Source organism: Amblyomma maculatum, chromosome 5, assembly GCF_055883805.1.
Source record: "Amblyomma maculatum isolate TAMU_Amacu chromosome 5, ASM5588380v1, whole genome shotgun sequence".
Taxonomy (NCBI): Eukaryota; Metazoa; Arthropoda; class Arachnida; order Ixodida; family Ixodidae; genus Amblyomma; species Amblyomma maculatum.
In genome coordinates, this window is record NC_139348.1 from 41176151 (window position 1) to 41200184 (window position 24034).

Consider the following 24034-nt stretch of genomic DNA (forward strand, 5'->3'; position numbering starts at 1 on the left):
TTATCATAGGTTGGGTATCTCCGCAAAGTTCCCCAAGCTTTATTTTGCATCTTTATTGCTTCCTTGCATTCTTTATTATACCAAATTTAGTGGCTGCGCCTCACTATTCCGCAAGACTGCGGGATGGCAATTTGTGCTGCAGCGAGAATACAATTGTAAACGTTTCGTATAGTTCACTAATGGTAAGGTTTTCTGAATATATTTCATGCAAGTTAGCTTTTTCTTTAAACGTTTCCCAGTCTGCTAAATGCAGCTTCAAACGTTGTGATTTAGTTGGAATGACAGCAGGCGATGATGACAGATTTATAAAAATTGGCAAGTGATCACTCCCGTATGGGTTATCTAAACATCCTATGCAAAATTGGTAAAACCAGATGGTGAACTCAATGACAGGTATAAAACACTCATTTTCCTGGATGATGCAGAGCAGTATGTGGGTTAACTCAGCAAACAAACGTTACTGGAAAGTATGAGCTCCTCAAATTTCACCTCTGCTGTCCGTTGTTTCGCTACCACAAAGATGAGAATGTTCATCAAAATCCTCACCTACCAAGTATGGTTCTGGTAGTTGGCTTAAGAGGTGTTCCAACGCTTGCAAAGTTATTTTTAGATCTGGTTGTAAGTATATCGTGCACACTGCAATGGAGGGTGGCTGGCACAGCTTCAAATTTGGTTTTCAATTTTCACGAGCTGCGATGCCTCTTTGAACAATTATAGCTACACCTCCTGAGAGCCTGTTTGTCTGCTCTCGGTCGTGGCGGAAGACATTGAATTTTTGAGTACACTAGTAACTTCGGGCCTAAGTTTGTTTCCTGCAAGCACAGGGATACAAGGGAAAATGATGCTAAAATGTGTTTAATGTCGGTTAAACTATTCAACATTCCTTTGCAATTCAAATGAATTAGGAATGCCATTTTTGTGTGAGAAAGGACAAATTAGGTGGTTTAAGGTCCTGTGATTCGGGCCATGTCTATTTGTGCTCGATCCAAGGAATTTCGCTGTCTCCGCGACGGTAAAGTGCTACCTTGGGTCGTTTCCATTGCGTCGTCAGGGACGCTGGACGTGGGTCCATGCTGCACGTGGACACTTGCATTTGACCTCGCCCCGTGGGCAGAGGTTTTGGGGGCACGCAAACCCTGAAGGCCGCGTGGCCTGCTTTGAAGGTAGTGGCGCAGCAAGAGCTGCTTCCACGTGGGGCGAGGATGGCTCTGCTACAGTTCCACAGTCTGCGGTCTGTGCAGGTGCCGAAGGCTGGTGTGATGCATCGCCCCGTATCAGTCTATTTTCGAGGTTAGAGAGAACATCTTAGCGGTTTTAACACAATTTCTAGCTTCTTGGAAATATATGGTTTCTGTTGTCTTTAATGTAATTATTTCTTTTTATTTTTTCCTTGACGGGTGATCTGGGGGTTCCCTCAACAGTTCGTGCGTTATCGTGCTGTTGTACGTATCTCATAAGTGTGATCCTTTGAAGAGCATTTCGCACAGGTTTGGTGACCGCGGCAACTTTAGGATCCGTGGCCAAATATCTGGAATTTGAAACAACGGCGAGGGTTCGGGATATATGGACGCATTGCTATCTTTGTGTGTATCCTACTGAAATAGATTCAGGGAGCTTGGAACAGGTGAACTTCAGAAGAAGATGTTGGTTTGTATTTATTTTCTTTTCTTATTTTGATTCTCTGGAATTTCATCACGTTGTTTTCAGGATCAACTTTTATCAAGTCCCTTCTGCATATCTTTTTCAGTGAGTTCTTGAAATCAATTTTGGAGATTACTCCGCGGACTGTATTCAGTGACCAGAAATGCGGCGCAACGAACAAAAACACGTGAATAGAAACACAACACAAGTGCACGCCACCAACTGGGTACTGTGCAGCACCAACTCGCCCCTTAAGCTGTTATTCTGCGTAGTTAGTGACCTATGGGGCGTGATGGATACTTGAATGTCTCCCAATGACTTGTGTTTGGAAGTTTCGACACTTGGTGTTTGTAATTTAGTGCTAGGAGCAAGTCACCGCTGCCAAGCTTCGTGGCCTTATAACAGGGGCCTATGACAGCTTTGAGGCACTTTGCAACAACGAATGAAAAAATTTTCCTGGCTGGTTTTTCCGGCATTTCAAGTGAACAATGTGGTATTTCGGAAATACGTCTTTTGTTTTAGGGTAGAACTCAGCACTCACATTGGTCCACCCTCGTTTCGGAGGGAAATTATGTTTGGAAAAATAAAGGAGCCATACAAAAACTTTGTACGGCCGCGGTGGCAGCCACCCACCACGGAGTCCAACTAGGGGCGGGACAAAAACTTCGATATGAGTCATGCCTACGACAGCCGTACACCGCGACTATAATCATATATGGCAGAACTCAGGGTAGGTTTGCCACATGAGGTTAACCTTCGCCGCCTGGAAGAAGGAATAAATCAAGAACGTAGGAGAATACAGGACGGTTTTAAGAAAGGAGATAGGAAAGTGAAAGATGGAGGGGAGGATAGGAAAAGGCGACTACTGATTTCCCCCGGGTGGATGAGCCCGGAGGTGCCGTCTATGGGAAGCGCGGGCCAAAGTTGTGTGCCTTCTCTGCCGAGGGGCCTTTAAGGTCCAAACACTAGGCATCGGCTCAACCACCAGGATCCTCTTTTCCCCAGACACGGTGATGCCACACACGGCTAAGCGTGGATGCTCGGGGTCCGTGGTGTGCATGTAAAAGGCAAACATTTGCTTTAGCAGATGCCCCCTGCGGGAAGTTTCGAAATAGCATTAGACGGAATGAATCAAGGCATAATAGCACTCAGGTGGGTTTTCGGGTGGCGAGTTTTATTTGAGAAATTGCCTCCCTATGATGTGGTGTAGTTCGATGGCACACAGTTCTGTACAATGAAGTGACATCCTAGCATGCATGCAGTTTGCTGAAAGTTTGCGACGAGCTGACTTCAGTACCGCGTCGAAGAGGAAGAGGTCTTCAGATCTTCTCGAACTTGATGTATGGGCCATGCGCTGGCGCTGACACTGAAGCATGAAAGCTGAGTTCCAGCTTGTTCTGCAGAGATTTGAAAAAAGAGACGCATTCAGTGACGTGTTGGGTGCTTCGGACGCGGCCTCTCGTGCCAGTGAAAGGAACTAGACGTAATACCTTTGTAAATTATTCTATGCTTTCAGGAATATGAGGAGTGCCCAGCTAAGGCGGACCAAGTTAAAAAAAAATACAAAAACCTACGTGTTTTTTCCAACCGAAATCGCGATTTTAGTTAGGAATCATAAATGTAACCACTCGCATTTTTGCTGCGTTTGTTTGAAAAATCGTGAAATTCACTAATTAAAGTTGTAACTATCGCTCTAAGCGGCCATGTGTGATAAGGAATGATTTCAATCACCACAAAAATAATCCATGAAACGTTTAGTGCGAAGACAGGATAACCGATGGTCGCTAAAGGTAACAAATTGGATTCCAACGAATGGAAAGCGTAGCAGGGGGAGGCAGAAAGTTAGGTGGACGGATGAGGAAGGATTAGGGATCAAGCGGATGCAGCTAGTCCAGGGCCGAGTTAATTGGAGGGCTGAGGGGGTGACTTTGGTTATGCACTCCTGCGCCCCAATGCACCGCGATCACAGCGCTCACATACGCGACTGAATAAAGGGGCAAGGTTAGCGCTGTTATTATCGGGCTTCTAGCCGCGGTTCTCGAGGCTTCTGCAGCGGCCGACGACTGGAGTCGATCGAGTGTGGGGAGCGCCTGACACCCCCTTTACATGCCCGGTGCTACTCCGCATGGCAATAGAGCACTTAGGAGAAGCATCATTATCTGGATTGTGTGTACTTGTCCGCGCAGATGCCAGCCATTCTGGCACCTCGACGACCACCAGCGCCATCTAGGTGCGCATTCTCTCCTGCTTCCTCACACATCGGCGGGGCCCAGCGCGCTTGTTAATGGGTATTTTGGCCAGCAGCCAACTACAGCGTCCGGAGTGGACAGTTCGAGTACCAACGGCTTTCTGGCCCATAAAAGAAGACGCTCGGCCGGTGGTCGGGTGAGACCATCGTCATCCGTCGACAGCGCCGTCGCGCGCAGTGCTGCTCGCCTGGAGTGGACGTGGCGGAGTCACTCTGGCCGTCGAGGTCAGGGAAAGGAGCGCTGACGTACTTAACCGAGACGTGATAAAGCCTTCTGCGATGCCCACAACATAAGAGCTTTGCGCTGCTCCTGCCTCAGGGATAACAACCATCGGCGTTTGGCCAACGCGCCAGAAAAGCGCGCTTTCAGCAGTCTTCGACGTTTATTTCGCGACCAGCAACAAAGCGAAGCTGTTTTCGGGAGCAACGCAGAAAGGACGAAATAGGCAGCGTATTGCCATGCCATGGATGATAGCGCTGCAATCGCTGTGCATCGGGTGCACGGAGCACGCTGTTACGTAGTATGTTTTTTAAACTACGTGTGTTTCAATTTTGACGAATACAAAGGACTACGCTCGGACTTCTTTGTCTGAAACACCCAGTTTGGACTATTTCCTTGGCACAAACACAAAATTCTTACACAATCGGTATTTAAAGAGTTGTTTCGTTAACGTCGACTAATTATTTAGGCAGACAGAAGGGAAAACTACCATGATGTACTTTACATGACTGCTAACAACACTAATTTGATTTCAGTTGGGAAGAACACTTCCGTTCTTATTCAGTCTTTGTCCAACTTAGCTGAGATATGCTGCATAATATGTTCCTATCAACATTATGCCCCCCCCCCCCCCCCTCACACACACACACACACACCCTTATGGGCTTATTTCGCCGACGACTATGCACAGTCTATAAGAAATATATGCAGCCTATTCTGAATGCGAGAATTACAAAGCGCACCCTTAAATATCAACCGACGCGCCTTGTACGCCGGGTGTACACAAAAAGAAGCGCATCAAACGAAGCGAAAGTAACATTTGGGAATGGGTCTCGAAGATTCCTGCCACTCGCGCATGCTTCCGCAATGTTCTAAGTTGTGCTAGCCACCGTTTGCAGCTTTATCTAGATGTTTCTTGCCGCCTTTAAATTGAACGTTGATGTGTGCGACAGTTATTCTTCGTTCGACGATCGCCGAGCACGTTTGTTGCTATCTTCGCCGCCGAGTTGCTTAGTTCTCTTGCAGGCGCAAGTGAGCCCAATAACGAGTTAATTTCTGTACTATCACGCATGTGGCATCTTTTGGTGTCTACGGCCTTGTCACCTCTACTTGACAATATCTTCTTTGGTGTAACTTAAAAACGAATTTATACCGTAAAGAAGAACAAAATGGTTACTCTTTGGCAGAGATACAAACTCTAACCGGGAGGGAGGCTGCTTACAGGCTGCATATAGCTACGGCGTGGACTTCGCACCTTTTGGGACTCTCCGAGGGTCATCCGGTACTTCTCAAGGATCCTCGCCATGGTGTACATGATTTCCAGCATTGCGAGGCGCTCGCCGATGCAGTTTCTGGGCCCTGCGCCGAAGGGTTGGTAGGCGATCGACGACCTGGCTGCCACATTTTCAGGTAGGAATCTAAATGGATGAATAACGCTGTTATCTTCAAATAACGCAAACATCAAAACAGTCAACACATAATTTAAAGCATCGATCGACTAATAAATAAATAAATAAATAAATAAATAAATAAATAAATAAATAAATAAATAAATAAATAAATAAATAAATAAATAAATAAATAAATAAATAAATAAATAAATAAATAAATAAATAAATAAATAAATAAATAAAAGTAATAAATAAATATTTAAAGTAAATAAATAGAATTCATAATAAAGTTCATACACAAGCAGCATTGCGTAGTTCAACCGCGAATTCATGGCGAGCGAGTATTGAGCATTACTACCACGCACCTGTCCGGGTCAAACTTTTCGGGCTCGGGCCAGTAGCGTGGGTCCATGTGAATTTGCATTGTCGGTGCCAGGATCGATGTGCCAGCCTTGTATTTGATGCCGTTGTATTCAAAATCTCTCACGGCTCGCCTGGTGGTGAATCTGCGCAGTGCCAACGCCAATTTATCGTAGAATGAAAAAAGAAAGTCTTCTGACACTCATGCACCGTCCCCAAACTGTGCATCGATGTTCTAGTGCTTGAAGTGACCCAAGCGTTGCGGAACTTTGTTTTGTTCGAAAGCAGTCCAGGGCGGCTACAGAGCACCGGCCTCCACCGTTGTGCTATTCCAACCTGCCCCAAAGTACTTCGTTACTCTCATCCATCTCCTTGATTTTATGCATTCGCTCCCTGCTGCGCTTGCATTTTCTCAGCATCTACTCGGTTGGTTGGTTTGTGAGGTTTAACGTCCCAAAGCAACTCAGGCTATGAGAGACGCCGTAGTGGAGGACTCCGGAAATTTTTGACCACCTGGGGTTCTTTAACGTGCACTGACATCGCACAGCACACGGGTGCCTTGCTTTTCGCCTCCACCGAAAAGCTGCCGCCGAGGCCGGCATTCGATCCCGCGTCCTTGGGAACAGTAGTCGAGCGCCGTAACCACTGCGCCACCCCGGCGGGGTAAGTCGGTTGCCCTTAGTGACCATCAGCTACCTTACCTTCGCGTTAGAAGCAATGCACATTTCTTCGTGTTTATTTCGACTAGCGTAGCATTAATTCGCGTAAGGTGCCTGGCCTACTGCACTCTGACCATGCCTCTCAGGGTTACACCTACCAGGTTCCTTTGTGTAGCTTGCCTGTGCTGTATTCACCCTAAGTTGAACATTTTTCCCGCTTTTATATTTCTATGTCAGTTGAGCGCTGCAAAGACAAATTTTTCATGTGCTTCTCTTTTGTGGAATAGTGTTCCATTCATGACCTGAGTTTACCTCAAAAGGATACGTTGTTCGACAAGTTCGTTTATGACAATGGAAATACAGGTTGCGCCAAGAACACAATCACAAATGAGGGCTTGAGCTCTCTTGTGATTGTATTTTATGCCTAACCTATCTTCACATCTGTGGGTACCTGAGAAAAGAAAACTGCTTTAAAATGATACTTATAGCTGCAAGTTGTGCATAGAATTGACTCAGGTGCCAAGTGCTGACTGATATAAATACGCCTTTGAAATGAAAAATTCGAGGACGTGTTGTCTGACAGCCGAAACTTTGTGATCCGTCGGCTGGAGGCTCATTATGATTGAACTGCAGTGCGGAAATCGGGCGCTACCTGTACTCCACCTCGTCACTACATAATGAAATAAAACAGCGCAAGGAACGGGACGAAACACGAAGGAAGGGAGACAAAGACACAGGCGCTGACTAACAACTGAAATTTTATTCCGAAGCAGGACACATATATAAGGTACAAAGAGAGAGGTGTGGAATAAAATTTCAGTTGTTAGTCAGCGCCTGTGTCTTTGTCTCCCTTCCTTCGTGTTTCGTCCCGTTCCTTGCGCTGTTTTATTTAATTATGCAGTACCAACTAGCCCGGCATCTTGCACTTCTGAACCTCGTCACTACGCCCTGCCTTGGTGATGCAGTGGTTAGGGCGCTCGAATACTGTGCCCGCGGATGCGGGATAGAATCCCGGCCGCGGCGGCCGCTTTTCGATGGAGGCGAAAAGCAAGGCGCCCGTGTGCTGTGCGATGTCAGTGCACGTTAGAGAAGCGCAGGTGGTCGAAATTTTCGGAATCCTCCACTCATAGCCTGAGTCGCTTTGGGATGTTATAACCCCACAACCAAACCAAATCATCTCGTCAAGTACAGTTATGTTAAAGCCACAACTCTATTTAACCAGTGAGGAGAGAAACTGGTTTTTAAACGTGTTTCTGCACATCTCCTCCTATGTTTTGAACCCCAAAAAGGCACACAAGCAAGACTCGCGCGACATTGGAGGTTCCGCATTAGGCCCATTTACGCACATACTGATACCTGGAGATAAAAGACGCAACGATAACAGGGGTAAAGTCCGCCATGGTGGGATTGCAGCGACGCGCATGATGAGATAACCGGAACGATATCACCGCGTTCGCTGATAATCGTCCTTGTATGTTATGATGCAAAAGAAGGAAGGGAAGTAGAGCTATGACGCGGAACAATTGCTCAAAGGAACGATACAAGTCGAGTTTTGTTCAGCGGGCGCAACCTTTCCGAAAGGTTCCACACCGCCATACCGCTGCTGTCCACCGGGCTTAGGTTATTCTTAGGTGTTTCTCGAGAGGCGCGCGAGAATTCAATCGAATGATGCCCCTATACACGCATGAAACATTTATCAAACGGCGTGTCATTTATGTTGTAGCTTGGTGTGATAAACATGAAGGAGTAGAGAAATATTTTAGAGGGTTACTGTTTGAGAAAAAAAAAATGCACTTTTGAATTTAAATTCAATTGCTTGAAATTCTGTTTCGTTTCTGCGCATAGAAGCCTTCTAACTCTTTATCCATACCTTTCACAGTTATCATGATGCTGTTATCAAACAGAAGGCCTAACACCATGATTCTTTGCGCCAGGAAGTATATATCATCTTCACGCTTTGTAATTTCTGCACCACATGAGGGCACATTCAGGCCGAGGTTTTGTCACTGTAGAAGCTTAAAACCCAACCTAGCCGACTGCTAAAATACGAAAAATATTACATCGAGATAATGACTCAAATTTTCATTAGGCACTTATTTACTCATATCGCGAGCGCGCGAAAAAAAAAACTGCCGTGTTATCATAGTGAAGCAAGGCTTGGCAAGTTAGAGGTTTGAAAAAAAAAAAAAGAAGAAAAAGATAACCTGCACGGGTTGCCGGCAAAGAAGCTAGGGCAATGATTTTTGAGGTCGATTTGACAATGAGCATTCATTCTGTTTTGTTTTCTTTGTTTAGTTTTCGTGTCATGTTTCATGCATGATTTAAATCATGGCTGTACTCACACAACGCCTGGTGGATACATCCTCATTGTCTCTTGCACCACATTTCTCATATACTTCATTCCCTGTATGACCGCCGGGTAATCCAGCTTACCCTGGATTGAGAGAGAGAGGCAAAAAAGGAACGGGAAGGCAGGAAGGTTAGCTATTGGTCAATGTTTCATGCTAACAGGTTATCTAATAGTCAATACGCTATGCACCACTAGATAGAGCAGCAAGCCTATGCACACCCCTTACTTGAAATATTCACACTGGCCCAGTTCCCTTCTCCGCGCAAGTAGCACGCCAGCGACTTTTTAATTGTCAGCTACTTCTCTGCTTTTCATTAAAGGGTTTCTCTCTCTTGCCTTCCTTCACATGACTTTCAAATGTTGTTTTACCACTTGAAACCAAAGACGGAAGGTGCACTTTCAGTGTGGTATAGCTTGATTACGTTTGCCGTACTCTACCCAAATAGCGGCGCCCGGACTTTCGCTTGTTCTCTCTGACACCTTGCCCTTGCTATTATAAAGGCAGCCGGTGCACTATACTCCTCAAACGATAAACTCATACAAGAGTACTGCGCTGTATATAGTTAAACCAAGCAGCCTCCACATGTAATGGATGCTGTGATGGACTACGAAAATTTAAGTCTTTGTGGAAAAAGCAGAGCAAGGCTGCGCTAGGCGGAAGGCACCTAAATGACGTGATCTGGCACTTCATCAAAATTCCCAATGACACCGATAGTCAAGCGATCACTCACTGCTTCCTCACAACTCGAGGACGATTTGGATGGAAGACCTCAGAAACACTGCACTTTCCCATGAGCCCCAGTGGCAAATATCGTCGGGATCAAAATAAAATAATCTGTTAAGCTCACAGCGCTTCCGCTCAAGTCTGGTGCGCTAGAAAGTTTCGCCTTGACGCTTCGTTGGAATGGGTCGTTGCCGTTTAGAGCATATGGAATGCAGAGCTTTAAGGCAAATTGAGAAGTCTATATTTCGGAGCCCCTTATCATTTACAAAGGTCAACACACTTACATATTGGCTGATGACTGAGATGACTTCTTTCCTGACTTTGTCTTGGATATCCTGGTACTTTGCGAGAACGTATGAGACGTAAGCCATCGCAGTGGACGTGGTTTCAAACCTTTTGGGAAGAAAAAAGTTTTAAAAAGCGGTCAGGTCGAATCGCTTGAATGAGTTGGGCTGATATAATATCGTACAAACTTCATCTCGAGACTGAGAACGAAAACATAAACGGGAGCATTTTGCTAGAGCTTGAATCAAACTTGTTGGCGACAGAGATTTTGTGAAATTCACGAGAGCTGTAATAACACAGCAGGACAGTAAGCAAGTTGAAGGGGCTGCAGTGTGCTCTAATGTCGCAAGGTGATTATTAAAAACTTACACATCCATGCTCATTTGAATATAAGTATCATTTAGCAACATCAATAAATGCATGCTTGATGCTTTAATTTGCTATATTAAAACGTTGAAAGATAATGAGATTCATGTGATATGTAGGCATCAGTTTTACTTTTCCGCAGCATGCTACGTGATTAGTAACTCCTTCGGAGAGAGGAAGAGACCGCTCTAAAGGTGACCGGCTATTTCCACGAGCGAAGGCGAACTGAGCAACCTCTTAACAGATGTCCGGTGACTTTCATGAGCGAAACAGAACTAAGAACCGCCCAACCCGTGTTGAATTGAAAATCCGCAACAGGAAGCCCCGAAACCCCCTAGAAACCATTAAATTGAATATTTGCATCCAAAAGATTTTTTTTACGCATTTATTCTGCTGTTCAATCTGTAAACAATGTAGATGTATTTTAAAAACATAAAATACCCATATTTCCGATTTGAATAGAAACTTCGGGCTGCAAATACTTTCATTCTCAAAAATAGTCCGCCTGCCTTTAATTCGTTTAATAAAATTTCAGCACTTTTTTTTTTTGGGTGTTAACAGATGGCCGCAGGCACTTTCATTGGCACTGTAGGCACCGCCTTCTAGATGACGGGACCGTTGTCTCGCCAGAAGAGTGATAACTCTAGCAAGTCTAAAACATCGGCTTATTCCGGATAAACAAAAAAAAGCACTTTGCAAAGGCACAGTCGACAATCCTGAGGACGCAATGTCACGATTAGCAAAGAACGGTGATCAGGGCTTTAACGCGGCAAGGTAAAACACAATGCTGCGCGAATAGCGTGATGCGACGGGGTCAAATGGATCCGAGCGGTACAAGGAACATTTTTGCCTCTCGAGCGGCAGCAACTCATGTAAGAGGGCCTAATTCATCTCCCGAGGCACCGGTTCAGTCTTCGTCCAGGCAAGGCTCCGCTCTACCGTCCGTGCACAAATGTGGAATATTACGGAGCACGCCTCTGATGTCCGAATTTTTCTCATGCCTTTCGCAGAGAAGATACGAGGTTTAATCGAATTCTTACGCGAGCGTACTAGTGGCATGTTCTTGCATACTGTATATGTAAGATACTTGCTAATATTCGCTTGGTGAGAAAATGTTTTATCGCGGAGCCGTGTTCCGTATTATTTGGCCGGGACTGTAAATCCGACGGGCCCGTGCCACTCGCCGACTGTGCAACCGCCCAGCCGGGCTCCTGCAGCACACTCTGCCTCTCACTTCCGCTGTCCTGATCTATCCCCGCTATAGGGCAGCTCCCCGAATTACCGCTTATGCCTTATCTATGACGACTAGGGTGGCTCCGTAAAAATCGCGCGTAGTTTGAAATGCTGAGCAGGCCGCAGGGGCCCCACAGCATAAATACGTCTTTCTTCTGTTTCACGTTGGTTTGCCGCAAACTGCGGACGTCTGTCCGCTCCTCGCGTTGCTAGCGTTCACCTCCATATTGTGCAGATCTTTGGATCAGATTTGCGCGCTTTTCATACCTTGATAAGCATTTACTCTGCCTTCGGAGTCTGGCTCGGAGAGTTTCGATTGGGTTCGTCATTTTTGTTGAAATTTTATTCCCTATTTACATAAAATGATATTCAGTTAACTGAACGTACGTAAAAACCCTGCGTTAGATCAGAGCAGCATTAACAAGGATAATGCAAACTTAGTCAGCTCGAAAAAGGAGCTTTGTCCAAAGTATCGCTGTACTTGCTCACTTCGTCGTAGGATCGGGCTGTGCTCCCACAATTTCACAGCTAACGATAGTGGGTTTCTTCAAGTGCAGTTGAATGGCAGCTATTTTTATCCCGTGAAAGACTCATGAATTACGAAAGTGGTAGCAAGGAATCTTTAACTCTACACAAAGGGTTTATTTGCATTTTGAAATTTACAATGTCAGTCTCAAAATGACGCGTTCTGCAGTTACTCTTCCCTGAATATAAGAGCGCATTGGGCAGGTTCCAGGGTACCAGAATTAGTCCAGGGTACCAGAATAGCTGTGTCGGTATATAATGTCACGTGCCTAGCACCGCGCGGCCTAATGACAATGTATTAAAAAGGGCTGTATAAATCTATTACCACTTACCGGTATCGTTCGAGAGGAAACTATACAACAGCATCTTACCTGTACCCACCTATGAGGATGAAACATGGAGGCTAACGAAAAGGGTTCTACTAAGTGTAGGACAACGCAGAGGGATATGGAAAGAAGACACACCTGTCCTGTGTGTCTATTTGTGCCTATTTGGGAGTGTATTTTTGTTGCGCTATTAGCCTTTCCTTTATGTGACAATTTTCTAAGTCTCGCCGTAACCTAAGTGGCATAACAAGCCTGCAATTCAGAAGAAAATTAAAAAGGCGAGAATGGTGGTGCTCGCTAAAACTAATTGATCAGTCATCGCTAAGAGGCGATGTTTGAAGTTTATGCTCATATATCCATTAGTTAATGACAATGAATTCATTAGTGTGAATTCATGCCCGGACTACGCTTCGTAAGCGATAGTGTAACTATCGTGCCGTCATTCACGTTTTTTTTTTTTGCGTAACGCTCGGTTGCTGGACAACAATGGGCTAGAGCCAACTTTGCAAATCAAGGCATGTGAACATTTTCGAGAACCTGCAGCGGTAGCTAAGGCAAGAACTTCAGAACTAAAAATGCGCAGAATATTTACCAACATACATGCATAACTCACAAGGGCCTTCGCGCTCGTTTCGGGACGTGAAACCCACTCAGATAACTCGGAACAGCTTTGCTGATGCGCACACAATAACAAAGAGACACTAGCACAAGATTGGGGTAGGCTACTTGTTTAGCGCCAAGCATATACAATTATTGCATTCTATACGCAAAAGCGCATTTGATTCAAGAATACGGAAATGGCATCATATCTTTCTGCAACTTCAATATTTTCGCCGACGTGATGATTCAGCGGTCAGGGCGCTAGACTGATGAGCTTGCAGGCGCTTGTTTGATCACGGTTTCGGCGAAGGTGTTTCTACGGAGGCGAAACGCATGGCGCCCGTGTACTGGACGACGTCAGTGCATAATAAAGAGCCCAAAGTGGTCGAAATTAACACGAAGTCCAACACTGCAACCTGCCTTTAGCCCTCGTCGCTTTCGATGTTAAGCACCATGTACGCCTTACCACCGAAAAAAATTGTAGACGTTCAAACATCCTTTAACCAAGTTTTACGAGAGTTATCCGTTAGCCGCATGCGCAGTCGCTGCTGTCGCTTCGATATTGGCTCGCTTCCGCTCTTGGTAAGCTTCTCGGCAATGGGCTAGTCTGGCGTCGTTAGATGGTCACGGCAGCCTTTCTGGCATGGGTGCGGTCGCTATCTTTATCGAGATGGCGCATGCACATGCCATATTTATCTATGTTAAATGAAGGAGCGCCGAAGATGGAGCTGCATGAAGATGATTATGTACAACGTACAGTGGAAGAGTGTCTTGCTATTGGAACTTGATGAAGACGACGATGCTTGCTGCACAGCGCAAGAGTGTGTTGCAGTTTTAAACGAGGCGCGATCGGCTGTGACGAAACATAGTGCTCTCGTGCCTGGGCACGAGGATGAAGATGACAAAGCGTGCTACACAGTGCGAGATGGAACAACTTGTCGCGCACGAGTACATCGGCCTCTCAGTGTAGCGCATGAGGTAATATGTCCAGGAACAATGCGGTAGGAAGCGAAACTCACAAATGAACTCTCTAGAGCTTAACCCTCTAAAAGAAAAACTCAATTCAACGCATGACTATCGCAACCACTCTCTTCTTCCGTGGCATAAGATCTGAAATCATTCAACGAAACCATTGATTTCTTCCGCAGAATTTTAACACGAGGCATTTAGTCACCATAACACTCGGAATTATACTTACGCTGCCAGCATTGTTATGGTCGTGTTGACTTCTACTTCTAGCAGACTCATGGTGTTTGCTGTCTTCCCGTCAACGGCGCCTGGAAGAAGTACAGTTGGTTGCTTTGGCTATTCGCAGCGAACTGCCGGATTGTCATATATGTTCGCGCCTCACAGGCCAGAAATTACGAATGAAGAAAAATATACAAAATATGCACTTGTATTTAATGATTTATTCGCTTGTACATACTGGAGCACAAAAGGAGCTTCAGGATTTTGGATATAAAATACACGGGCCTAATTAAGCAGCTATTCAGTATTAAAAAAAGTATTAAAAAGGAATATGCACACTGCGCTCGCATAAGAAAATATCAGTGTCGTCCAAATGTTTTCCTAATTGGGAATGAACGAATTTCACCTAAAAAGAGATGCAGCTTTCAATGACTCGTAGATAGAAAAGGCAGTGTATGAATATGCCATTGCACACGTAAATATGATAAATATTTAATGCGTGATTTCGCGTTGGGGAATGATGGGCTTCGGAAAACCGGTACAGGAACTCACAGTAGCGAAATATGAACAGCCGAACACTGCACATTTGTAGTTACTGAACTAGGCATACCGGCGCACCAAAATTGGTGTTGCCGATAGCGGACGAAAGTTAGTTTGTTAGTTGGTAGTAGTAGTAGTATTAGTAGCAGTAGTAAGTGATAATTTCGTGAAAATAACAAAAACGAAGTAGAAAGATTTTAAAGCCGAAGTCGAGCAGTCTGTCGTATTTTCGGCTAACAAATGAACTGCTTTCCTATCTATAGATTACATTTTTAGACAACAAAATGGAGCCGTTATTTATTAGCGGACGGATGAGTGTCTTTTTAAGCATAAGTCTTTGCATATCAGTTGTTGGGCTACAGGCAACGTACTCAACAGATACCAAGTTTCCGAAATGTTTTGTAGCACATTAGATGCGCTTCGATCAATATACATTGCTGTTTTATTCTAATGCATCCTGTAGAGGATATTTTAATGCGACAGTGCAAACCTCAACAGCGGAACACTTGGTGTAGACCTCAGAACTGCGCAGTGAAAATATGCATTTATTGAGATAGTCTCGATGTCGTACAAAAATTAAAATGAATAAAACATTAACGAATTGGGAATTTAGGGCTGGAGCACGACTCATACTTCATTATTACGTGTATGCAAAGTAACGTATTAGCACGGAAAATAAATTTGTGCTACTTAGAAGACAATGAGCCCTTTGATCCTTGGATCACTACTCAATCTCTAGGCCAGAGATGTACAATCGTTCGACTTCATCGAGTGAAGGTATGTATGTCTTTTGATAAAAAAAAAAGAAATAGAAAAACAGTGTCGTTGAGGGCGAAATGACACGAAAAGATGATGAAAGACCGCTGAAGGGAGCCTTTAATGCTATGGCTTCATGCCCTGAAGAACGAATTTTACGGTTCACGAAATGTTCTTTGGCTGGCTGCCGCAGGTCCTCCTTTTTTGTTTTTCTCATAGTGTAGCACACTCAGGCCATACTGAATAGAAGAAAGTTTCTGTGTGTGGGCCCAGAAATGATTAGAATTAAAAAAAAAGCGAGGTAAGAAATATTCAGCTTTTTTTTTTTTTTTATCGACGGTGTTGTCAAATGAATTAGAAGTTTGCTGGCTGCAGGGCAAACCTAATGATCTTGGGCCTATGTGGAATAGATTTTAATGAGGTTTCTGAGTAAGAAAAATAAAAAAGTACCCTCTTTTTGCTTGGTCTCTTCTTGATGCGCGTCGAGCATGACCTGCAGCAGGTCCGGATATCTTACCTGAAAAAAGAAGGAAATCTGTTACGCTTGGAGGAGCAGATTTATGAGCAAATGAATTATTTAAGGCTCCAGGCTTTTTAAGCATAGTCAGAGCATCATTCGCTTGATTCTTCGCAGTGAGCTCGCATAGGCCACTCACTTATATGCGAACGGTAATTCGTATTAAGGTTCTTTGGTGCATAGCGCGACTCTCAACTCTACGAGCTGAAAAGTTAGAGCGTGTTTACAACGAAGACGGCAGCTTCGCATATCAATTTGGCGCTGGCCCATACCCAGTAATGCAACTCTACAGTTCAGTGGATTTTTGGGTCTTCATTTTTGTACTGTTTGCTCCCATTTGCAATGCCTGAATGACTCATCTTGTACTCGACGCAAGCACACCGAATAGTACTGTATTGTATTCACTGTACTGTGTTCACACCAACTTAAAGGCATCTGCGATACCTTTCCCGCTACCTGATGCATCATTCGCTGCTATGGAATATTTATTTCCATTTCTCACACAGCGTCGCCTCCCTAATGAAAACGATGTCGCCACGGGTCGGATGAGAACGCCACTGAATGCGGCACCAGGACCACAACACGCCCTGATTCTCAACATCAGCGGCCAAGACGGTCTTCAATACTATTTCCGCAGCTTCGCTCATAGAAGAAGCCTTAGCGAGTAGCCATAACATCGGATGCAGAACCGGCGATGTAGCGATGATGAGCCTGCACAGTAGCTTCACTCAGTGTAACTAGACCACAAGTAACGCGACGCGTTGTTTCGCCCGAAAGGAAAACCCGTGATGGCTACCCCAATAAATGCCGCGATCTATACAGTCACAAGCTACTCTTCACTTTAAGCGCACATATTCACCTTTCATGAGGTCATGTCTGCGTTTTAGAATAAACAACAATTGTGAATGAAATGGTAGCTTTAGCGTTTAGGGCTGATATTGGGCGAATAATGCGTTGAAGACGGTGTTTGAAGAACGCCACTTACACTTTCTGAGGACTATAACAAAGAAACGGCTTCATTTCAGCCCGTGATTGTAGAAGGAGTTCACTTCAAATCTCTTCGAAAACAGAGCGTCGGTGCCACAGCTTTTGCAGGTTTATCGGAAGGAGACACTGTTCGCTTACCTTAGGGTTTCTCCGTCTAAGGTCCACGACTCTTGTGGTTTCCTTATTGAAGGCGCTGTAGCTGAAAGAGCCGAGCTTTTCGTTCAGCCACATGATCGGCGCTACCACACCCGACAAAGTCGTTGTTGAGTCTGTAAAGAGAGCGAAAAGGAAAAAGAAAACCTGTCTCAGTTAGGGTTGGCTTGAATATCGCACATACATTTTTGACTCCTCGAAATTATCAATGACGATTGCAAAAATAAGTTTGTGTATGATATACACCCGCAATAAAAAACAAACATTTCAGTTATATATATATGTACAGCTGGTAATAAGTGAAATAATCACGGTGCAAATAAATGGACAAGCAAGCGTTTACTTCAATGGTATGATAACGAAAACTACTGCTAACTTCAGTCTACTGGTATTTATCGCTCGTGCTGGTCTTTTTTCCTTCTGCGGTTTCATGTTTGCCTTTATCTAGCTTTACCGCCAGCTCGGGAGCCAAACTGTTTGCATTTTGCAGCAAGTGCCGTTATGGCTACATTTATCGTCTACGCGGCCTTTGTGACGCTGTAACATTGCTGATGCAAAACATCGGTGCTGATTTTTCAGAGAATAAGGATGTCAAGCATGATTTCGTGACAACGGGCCGCGTCGATTGCACAGAATCGAATCAGTGAGTAGTGGTTGTAGTGTATTCTATATAAATAACGTTAGGGAATTTCGTTTCAAAATCGTTAGAGCCAAAGAATAGCATCGATGTGGGCGAAATGCGTAAACGTTCACCTTATCAAGTGCGTTTTTAAATCAGAGATGACCGCAATAAAGACATTTCATAACTTTATCGTATATTATGATTCCCAGTTCGTCTTTCCCTTTCCCCTTTGTATCCCTAATAGCTTCACTACAAATCAATTTTCACCGATTGCTTTTCAAGTATTGCTCTTATGATAAATCCTTTTATTATTATTTATTCATTACATCTTTTTCAGCACGTCGCATTGGTGCAGTGGTTAGGGCGCTCGACTGCACTGTGCAAAGATGCGGGATCGAATCCCAGCCGCGGCGGCCGCTTTTCGATGGAGGCGAAAAGCAAGGCGCCCGTGTGCTGTGCGATGTCAGTGCACGTTAAAGAACCCAAGGTGGTCGAAATTTCCGGAGACCTCCACTACGGCGTCTCTCATAGCCTGAGCCTCTTTAAGACGCCAAACCCTGTAAACTAAACTAAACTCATCGTTATCATCTACTCTCAATCTTCTCGCATTTTCGTCGGCAACCTTCGCTGTCAGCATTGACTTGTCCGCATCTAGCATTTCTTCGCGGAATCCTACACGTCCTGATCGCCGTTATTTGCACTGCACCTGTCGCGCCATTCAACGTGACATATGGACATGTAACACACATAGCACTCTGCAAATCTCTGACCCCTGGTTCAACAGATTGCTGCACGGTCGTCCCGTCCCGCCTCTCTACTCCTTGCGTTTCCCCAACCACACCCTACTAAACTACTATTTGCTTCCTAACTCGTTCCAGCACCCGATCACTATAGGGACGCAGACTAACTCTGCAGAGAGGGCTATTGTGTTAGCACTTTGCTTCTAACGCGCGAGCCACCGCTTTGGACAGAGGAGATGACGAAGAGGCGAGCATGCTCACGATTCAGGCTGCTTCTAGCGAAAAGCGGTCGGTTTTCACCAACACTGGACTAGAACTGCTTTCGCAAAAAACGTTAAAAGGGTCCATTTTGGCGGAGACTTACGGATGCAAGCGCCATGTGGAACTGCCCTGTAATAGCTGTCGTCATGTGCCATCATCAGGTTATAAATGAGGCTTTCCTGCATGCTTCACTTCGTAATTATCTCTCGGACTGTTGCAGCTACATATCTGTGCTAGAGTAAGTGTTCTTTTGTTTATGCAGGCTCTTGTACATTTGTTAGCCATCCCGGAGTTTTTCAACCACGGGCCTTATAACAATTTGTATTATATTTATTTTACCTCAATCAGGCTTCTTTTTTATATATGGTCCTGTGGAAAATTTTGCAAATGACAAAATAAAAAAATTCTAAATTAGTACGGCTTACGCTTAAGACTGTTTGGAGTGTAACGGCATAAACGAGACACACATGCTAGGCCAACCAAAATTACCAAACACTCTGACGTCTGAATCTTGCACAACCCTAATAGTAAAACTAGCTAGCGGAAGTTCCTTCTTAAGCGTCGAGTTCCTCTGCCATCTAGCCCCGCGGCTTGCACGTCCCATCAACTCACGCGCAAATATGTGGAAAGGTCCGGACATGACTCCGTGGAGGACGCTGCGGGCGGTGTTCAGGAAGGGGTGCGAGAGGTTCTTCTGGAAGCAGCAGTCGAAGCCGAACTCCCCGCGGCCGACGTAGTCCATGGCGAGGCCTTGCAAAGGTTCCGCCACGCACCACTCCACACCGGCGTTCGCCTTTTCGGCCACCAAATCCATGAACAGGTCTGCTGATTCACTCAGTGCCGGTAAGGTCTGCGTGAAGACAATGGCTGCACGATGTTACGATCACATTTGGCCATTCGGCTTAAAGAGCGAGAGCGATATCCGTCCCCTGCGCCAAGTACTTTCGGGCGGAAAACACGGCAGTATACGTGATGAGCATGAACCTGTTTACGCCGGTGGAAAAAATTGTCACTCGGCGCTAGGTAAACGTTAGTTGCCCTCTGCCCTCACCTCTATCAATCCCAGATGCGCACTAGTAGTGTGCGCGCGTTAAGTGAGGGCACAGTTTTTTTTCGGCTGGGGAATTCGGCTTTTTTCGGCTCGCTATGGACGCTGAACACCTAGGTGTACCATTAAAGTGCGTTATACCGCATTGAGGCACCATTAAAGTAAAAAAATAAAGCTGTTGACCATATTTTCACACTAGACAACGTTTTATTATTGTTTTCATACCGTCCTGACACCGTTTCATGCCGTGCTGAGGCTCAGTGGGCGCTCGAGGGCTGTAGCTAAAGATGCGGGATGGAATCCCGGTCGCGGCAGCCACTTTTTGATGGGTGCGAAAAGCAAGGCGGCTGTGCGCTTTGCGATGTCAGTGCACGTTAAAGTGGTCGACATTTCCGGAACCCTCCTTTGCAGCGTCTCTCATAGACTCAGCCACTCTGGGAAGTTAAACCCCATAAACTAAACTATATCTTTATTTTATGGTGCAGGGAAAAAGGGATGGAGGTGAGGTTAAAAATATTCTGAAGCAAAGCGCCGGCTGAGGGCAAGACATAGAAAAACACATACAAAACACGAAATAAAAAAAAAAGAACGCGACCGCCGCAGGTATACGATTCATCTGGCTCGCAGTATTGGCTCGAGTTTTACAGCAGTTAATCTCAGGTCCTCCATTTTGGTACCCACGTATACCGGTACAGACAAAAGTAAACGTAGCCCACTATATCCTTCTAAAATTGTTCACGCCTTGCATAATCGAAATTGCCAGCAATGGTATATGCGAACCAGTAGTAGACGCAAATATTGTTTTCTTATTTAACGTGTGGACGAAATGATTTTAGTTTGAACGGTAAAGCGTGCTTCGTTTAGCTATGCCCGCACCTGTACATCACGAAACAGCGATTCGTTTGGTATCCATCGCACCTGTCAACAAGTGGTTCGCCCGCCACGACCCCCCGAAAGTCGCACTTCATCAAGGTTTCGAGGACCAAAGGTCATCTGTGTGAACCCCTCGCACATGCTAGGATTCACGTCGAAAAACAACTCTGTGCGCCATTTGGTGCCGTTCGTTTGGCACCACTCAGAACCTGTACCTCAAACATAGACCTCAATTTTGCCATCAATGCTGATTTTAAGTATGTACGCACACCTATTTCCAGGCGGTTATATGAGGCTGATCTATAGTATAGTAGGTAACGCAGCGGTTGTGGGGATGGTGGTGATTGTGGTGGGGGGGCGGCTCGGTCGCATGACTTTGGGGAATCACGACGTCACACATGGTGGACTCCATTGTATGTGTGGTCAAGTAGTAGCGAAGAAATGATTTGCAATGGTGTAGATATGATCACGTGACTTGACCGCCATCTTGAATCTGAGAGCGGACGAGAAAGCGGCAAATGTAAGCCGAAAGAGCTAATGCTCGTAAAATTCGATAAAACTGACGGGGGACGCTTAAGCTCCGCATTTAGGGGTATAGCGAAAGCGGTAATGACAACCGTGTGCAGCTAACTTTACGGTTCCTCATTTGCGTACAGGTAGATACCTCTTCCTTAGTTAGCAATCACCTAACTGGTGTATATTTAATATCTCAAATATCCTTATAAGCATACAGTCCTCACGCAGTTATGCGGACAAGTTGGTATAAAATACATAGCTAAGGGTAGCGCATAAATACGTACACACAGATAATACATGTGCACAAGCGCTCAGCTGGGTCCCTATATTCTCTCTGTGTCCGTGTTTTGGTTTGGGAAAACTTTATTTCCCACAGTAGGGGTCCTGGAGGACACTCGGCTAGGCGCCAGGTGTAGAGGGCAGCTCTCACGTTGGCACAGAGAGCCCGAAGCTCTCCGCCGCCGCGCAGGCCTCCTGGACAGCCCGAAGCTGATCATGCAGTGAAGCACTTTTTAACGTTCTGTCCCAATGTTCCTTAATCTTGGCGTAGGCGTCGCTCGATGCACAACCCCATAGCATATCGTTTAAGTCTACATGCGCTCATGTTAGCTACATCAGTCATCAGCTACCACGTTATTTAAATGACTGTCGTAAGGAACCTCCCGAAGTAGGTATACTTTGCCCCTCTTTAAACAAGCCATCCTAACGTAGTTGGATGACCTAGAAGTTGCCTGATTCAGCATACAAGACCACTAGAAGGTCGATTATTATTCCACCTGCCCACTTGAAATAAGCAACCCGAGTTAACAGCTGCTCTTAATTTTGTGGTATCGTCATGTTACACAACTGATCGACTAATCACTGTTTGGCGATTTCACCTGCCAATTAGTTAGCCTGCCGGAGCGATGGCCGTGATTTTTCGCTCACAACGGCAACGTTGACAACGCAGACACCACATTTTCCTCAGAGAAGGTCTTAGGCTATAGCGTATATAGAGAGGAAGTTTGCTCTAAATAAATGACATACAATAGATTGAGGTGCAAAGAATAGATGAAATCTAAAGACGAATTTGCGCCTTGGATATCGAAGGCCACCGTGCCTTTTAACGTAATTTTTCCACATTCTGCAACCGAACAAGTAACCGCATGAGAAAGAGCACGAGAACCATCAATTTGTTGGCAGGAGCTCTTTCGGTAGACTTGCAGTTTTTAAAATTAATTTTTAAAATGCGCTGCATTGTTTCTTATGGTATCTTAGTTACAATCAGTGCAAAATTAAGATTACAAGTAGCATTGTAAGAGTGACCAGAAGCTCTGATAATTTCTATCAAAATGCTCATAAAATCTATTTGCAGCAAGGTGGCTGCGAAAGTATTTCTAAAATGCAGCCCAATAGTTTTCTATGACAAATTAGCGTGTTGTAGGCGCAAGAATAACTTAGAAAGCTGTTTTCCAACGCATCGCAATTTTAGATGGCTCCCATCAACGTCTGTATAGTGTATCGTACAATATCCCGCAGTTGCCTCAAGATGAACTATTGAGCCTCTGAATCCTGGACTTGAAACTGCATCAGGAATAAGATGCTATATTCCCGGTGCTTCAGACAACATCTGTAAGCGCACTGAACTTTAACTCAAGACGATTCACTAAAAAAAGACAAGACTGGTACCCCGTACATTTAGTGAATCGTCTTGAGTTTATGTTCAGCGCTTACATGATGACAGGAAACTAACTAGCTGCCATTACAGCATTGCTTGCTTCATACAAAGCAGTTGTATATATGCGGCTGTGTAGTTTGGCTGTTGTGAAAATCCAAGAAGTTTGGTGTGCATGAACTTCAGTCGACCGTCAACTGTTGTCTTGATATTCTTCGTAAGAAGTTTGATAAAAAACAGGGAGAAGGGTGGGGGCTGTATATTTTTAGTTTCTTCTAACTTAGACAGCGGTGCTGGGCAGCTTTGTCAGGATGCGAAAGAACAGCGCAATTCCTGCAGAGGTCACCACAATATGGAGTGTACGATATAAAAAAAGTCGCCGTATGTAATTGACAAAAGTGTACGCCAAAAAGGTAATCAAAGGTTAGGGCTCCCGAAGTTTCCACTGTGCTGCAGCTCCACTCTTATACGCCCTTATTCACTCGTTCCCCCTTAGCACGTTTCAGGTGGCCATACAAATGCCTTGCCTGTACTTTTACATGCAGCATGGAACTGAGGTTGAAAGCGCTGGCTCTATTCTATCGCCTGACTTCTATTTCTCTTTTCTTGAGGATAGGGACTCTTCTGAAAAAAAAAAAAAGCCTATGGTGTCAAATGAATCCGCGCAGGCAGATAGGTCTGACTTGGCGGCAGGTGGGGTCCTCCATCTGTTATGTTGTTTCACAGCCTCCCCTTCGTTTTTGGCATTTCGGATTGGATTGATTAGGAATAGAATAAATATTCATTGGTATGCAGGACTATCATCCCCGCGTTCACATTGGACATTGGACGCACTTCTAGCGTGACTGCTATGAAATTTTCCCCGTCATTGCCTCTTCTAACGGAACGCAGAAAAGTATTTCGGCTATGTTTGTCTCATAAGATTTTTCACTATAATACATATCTTAGACAGAAAGTTGTAACGAAACCGTCCTACACTTCATCACGCATTGATCACCGTCACAAAGTAGGAATTCCATTATGTCGCACCAAATACTGCCATGATCCTTCATTCCAAGCACTTCTAACAGTTAGAATAGCCTTTCTCGTGCCATTGCTGAAATTACAGATGCCATTGCCTTTCGTACAGCTGTTACTAAACTTTTTTGCTCCAATGTTTCACATACTTTTGCTGTCGTTTCTCGGTGCTTTTGCTTGTTCAAAATCTACTGCTTGGTTGTGTTGCTGCTGATTTTGTATTTTTATATGTTG

At 44.9% G+C, this 24034-nt stretch overlaps 1 protein-coding gene across 1 annotated transcript in view; it reads right to left on the reverse strand.

The window, feature by feature from the left end:
• Window positions 1–2800: 2800 nt before the first annotated feature.
• The window catches only part of LOC146188136 (cytochrome P450 3A8-like), a 37562-nt gene continuing 16328 nt past the window's right edge, over window positions 2801–24034 (reverse strand). Inside the window, exons 6-14 of the mRNA XM_084603078.1 lie at window positions 19305–19542; window positions 17055–17185; window positions 15863–15929; window positions 14127–14205; window positions 9878–9986; window positions 8862–8953; window positions 5866–6006; window positions 5365–5527; window positions 2801–3038 (exon numbers count right to left, since the gene is read on the reverse strand). Of these exons, the coding sequence (XP_084459204.1) occupies window positions 2961–3038; window positions 5365–5527; window positions 5866–6006; window positions 8862–8953; window positions 9878–9986; window positions 14127–14205; window positions 15863–15929; window positions 17055–17185; window positions 19305–19542 (1098 nt within the window). The 3' untranslated portion in view covers window positions 2801–2960. The remainder of the gene's footprint in view (window positions 3039–5364; window positions 5528–5865; window positions 6007–8861; window positions 8954–9877; window positions 9987–14126; window positions 14206–15862; window positions 15930–17054; window positions 17186–19304; window positions 19543–24034) is intronic.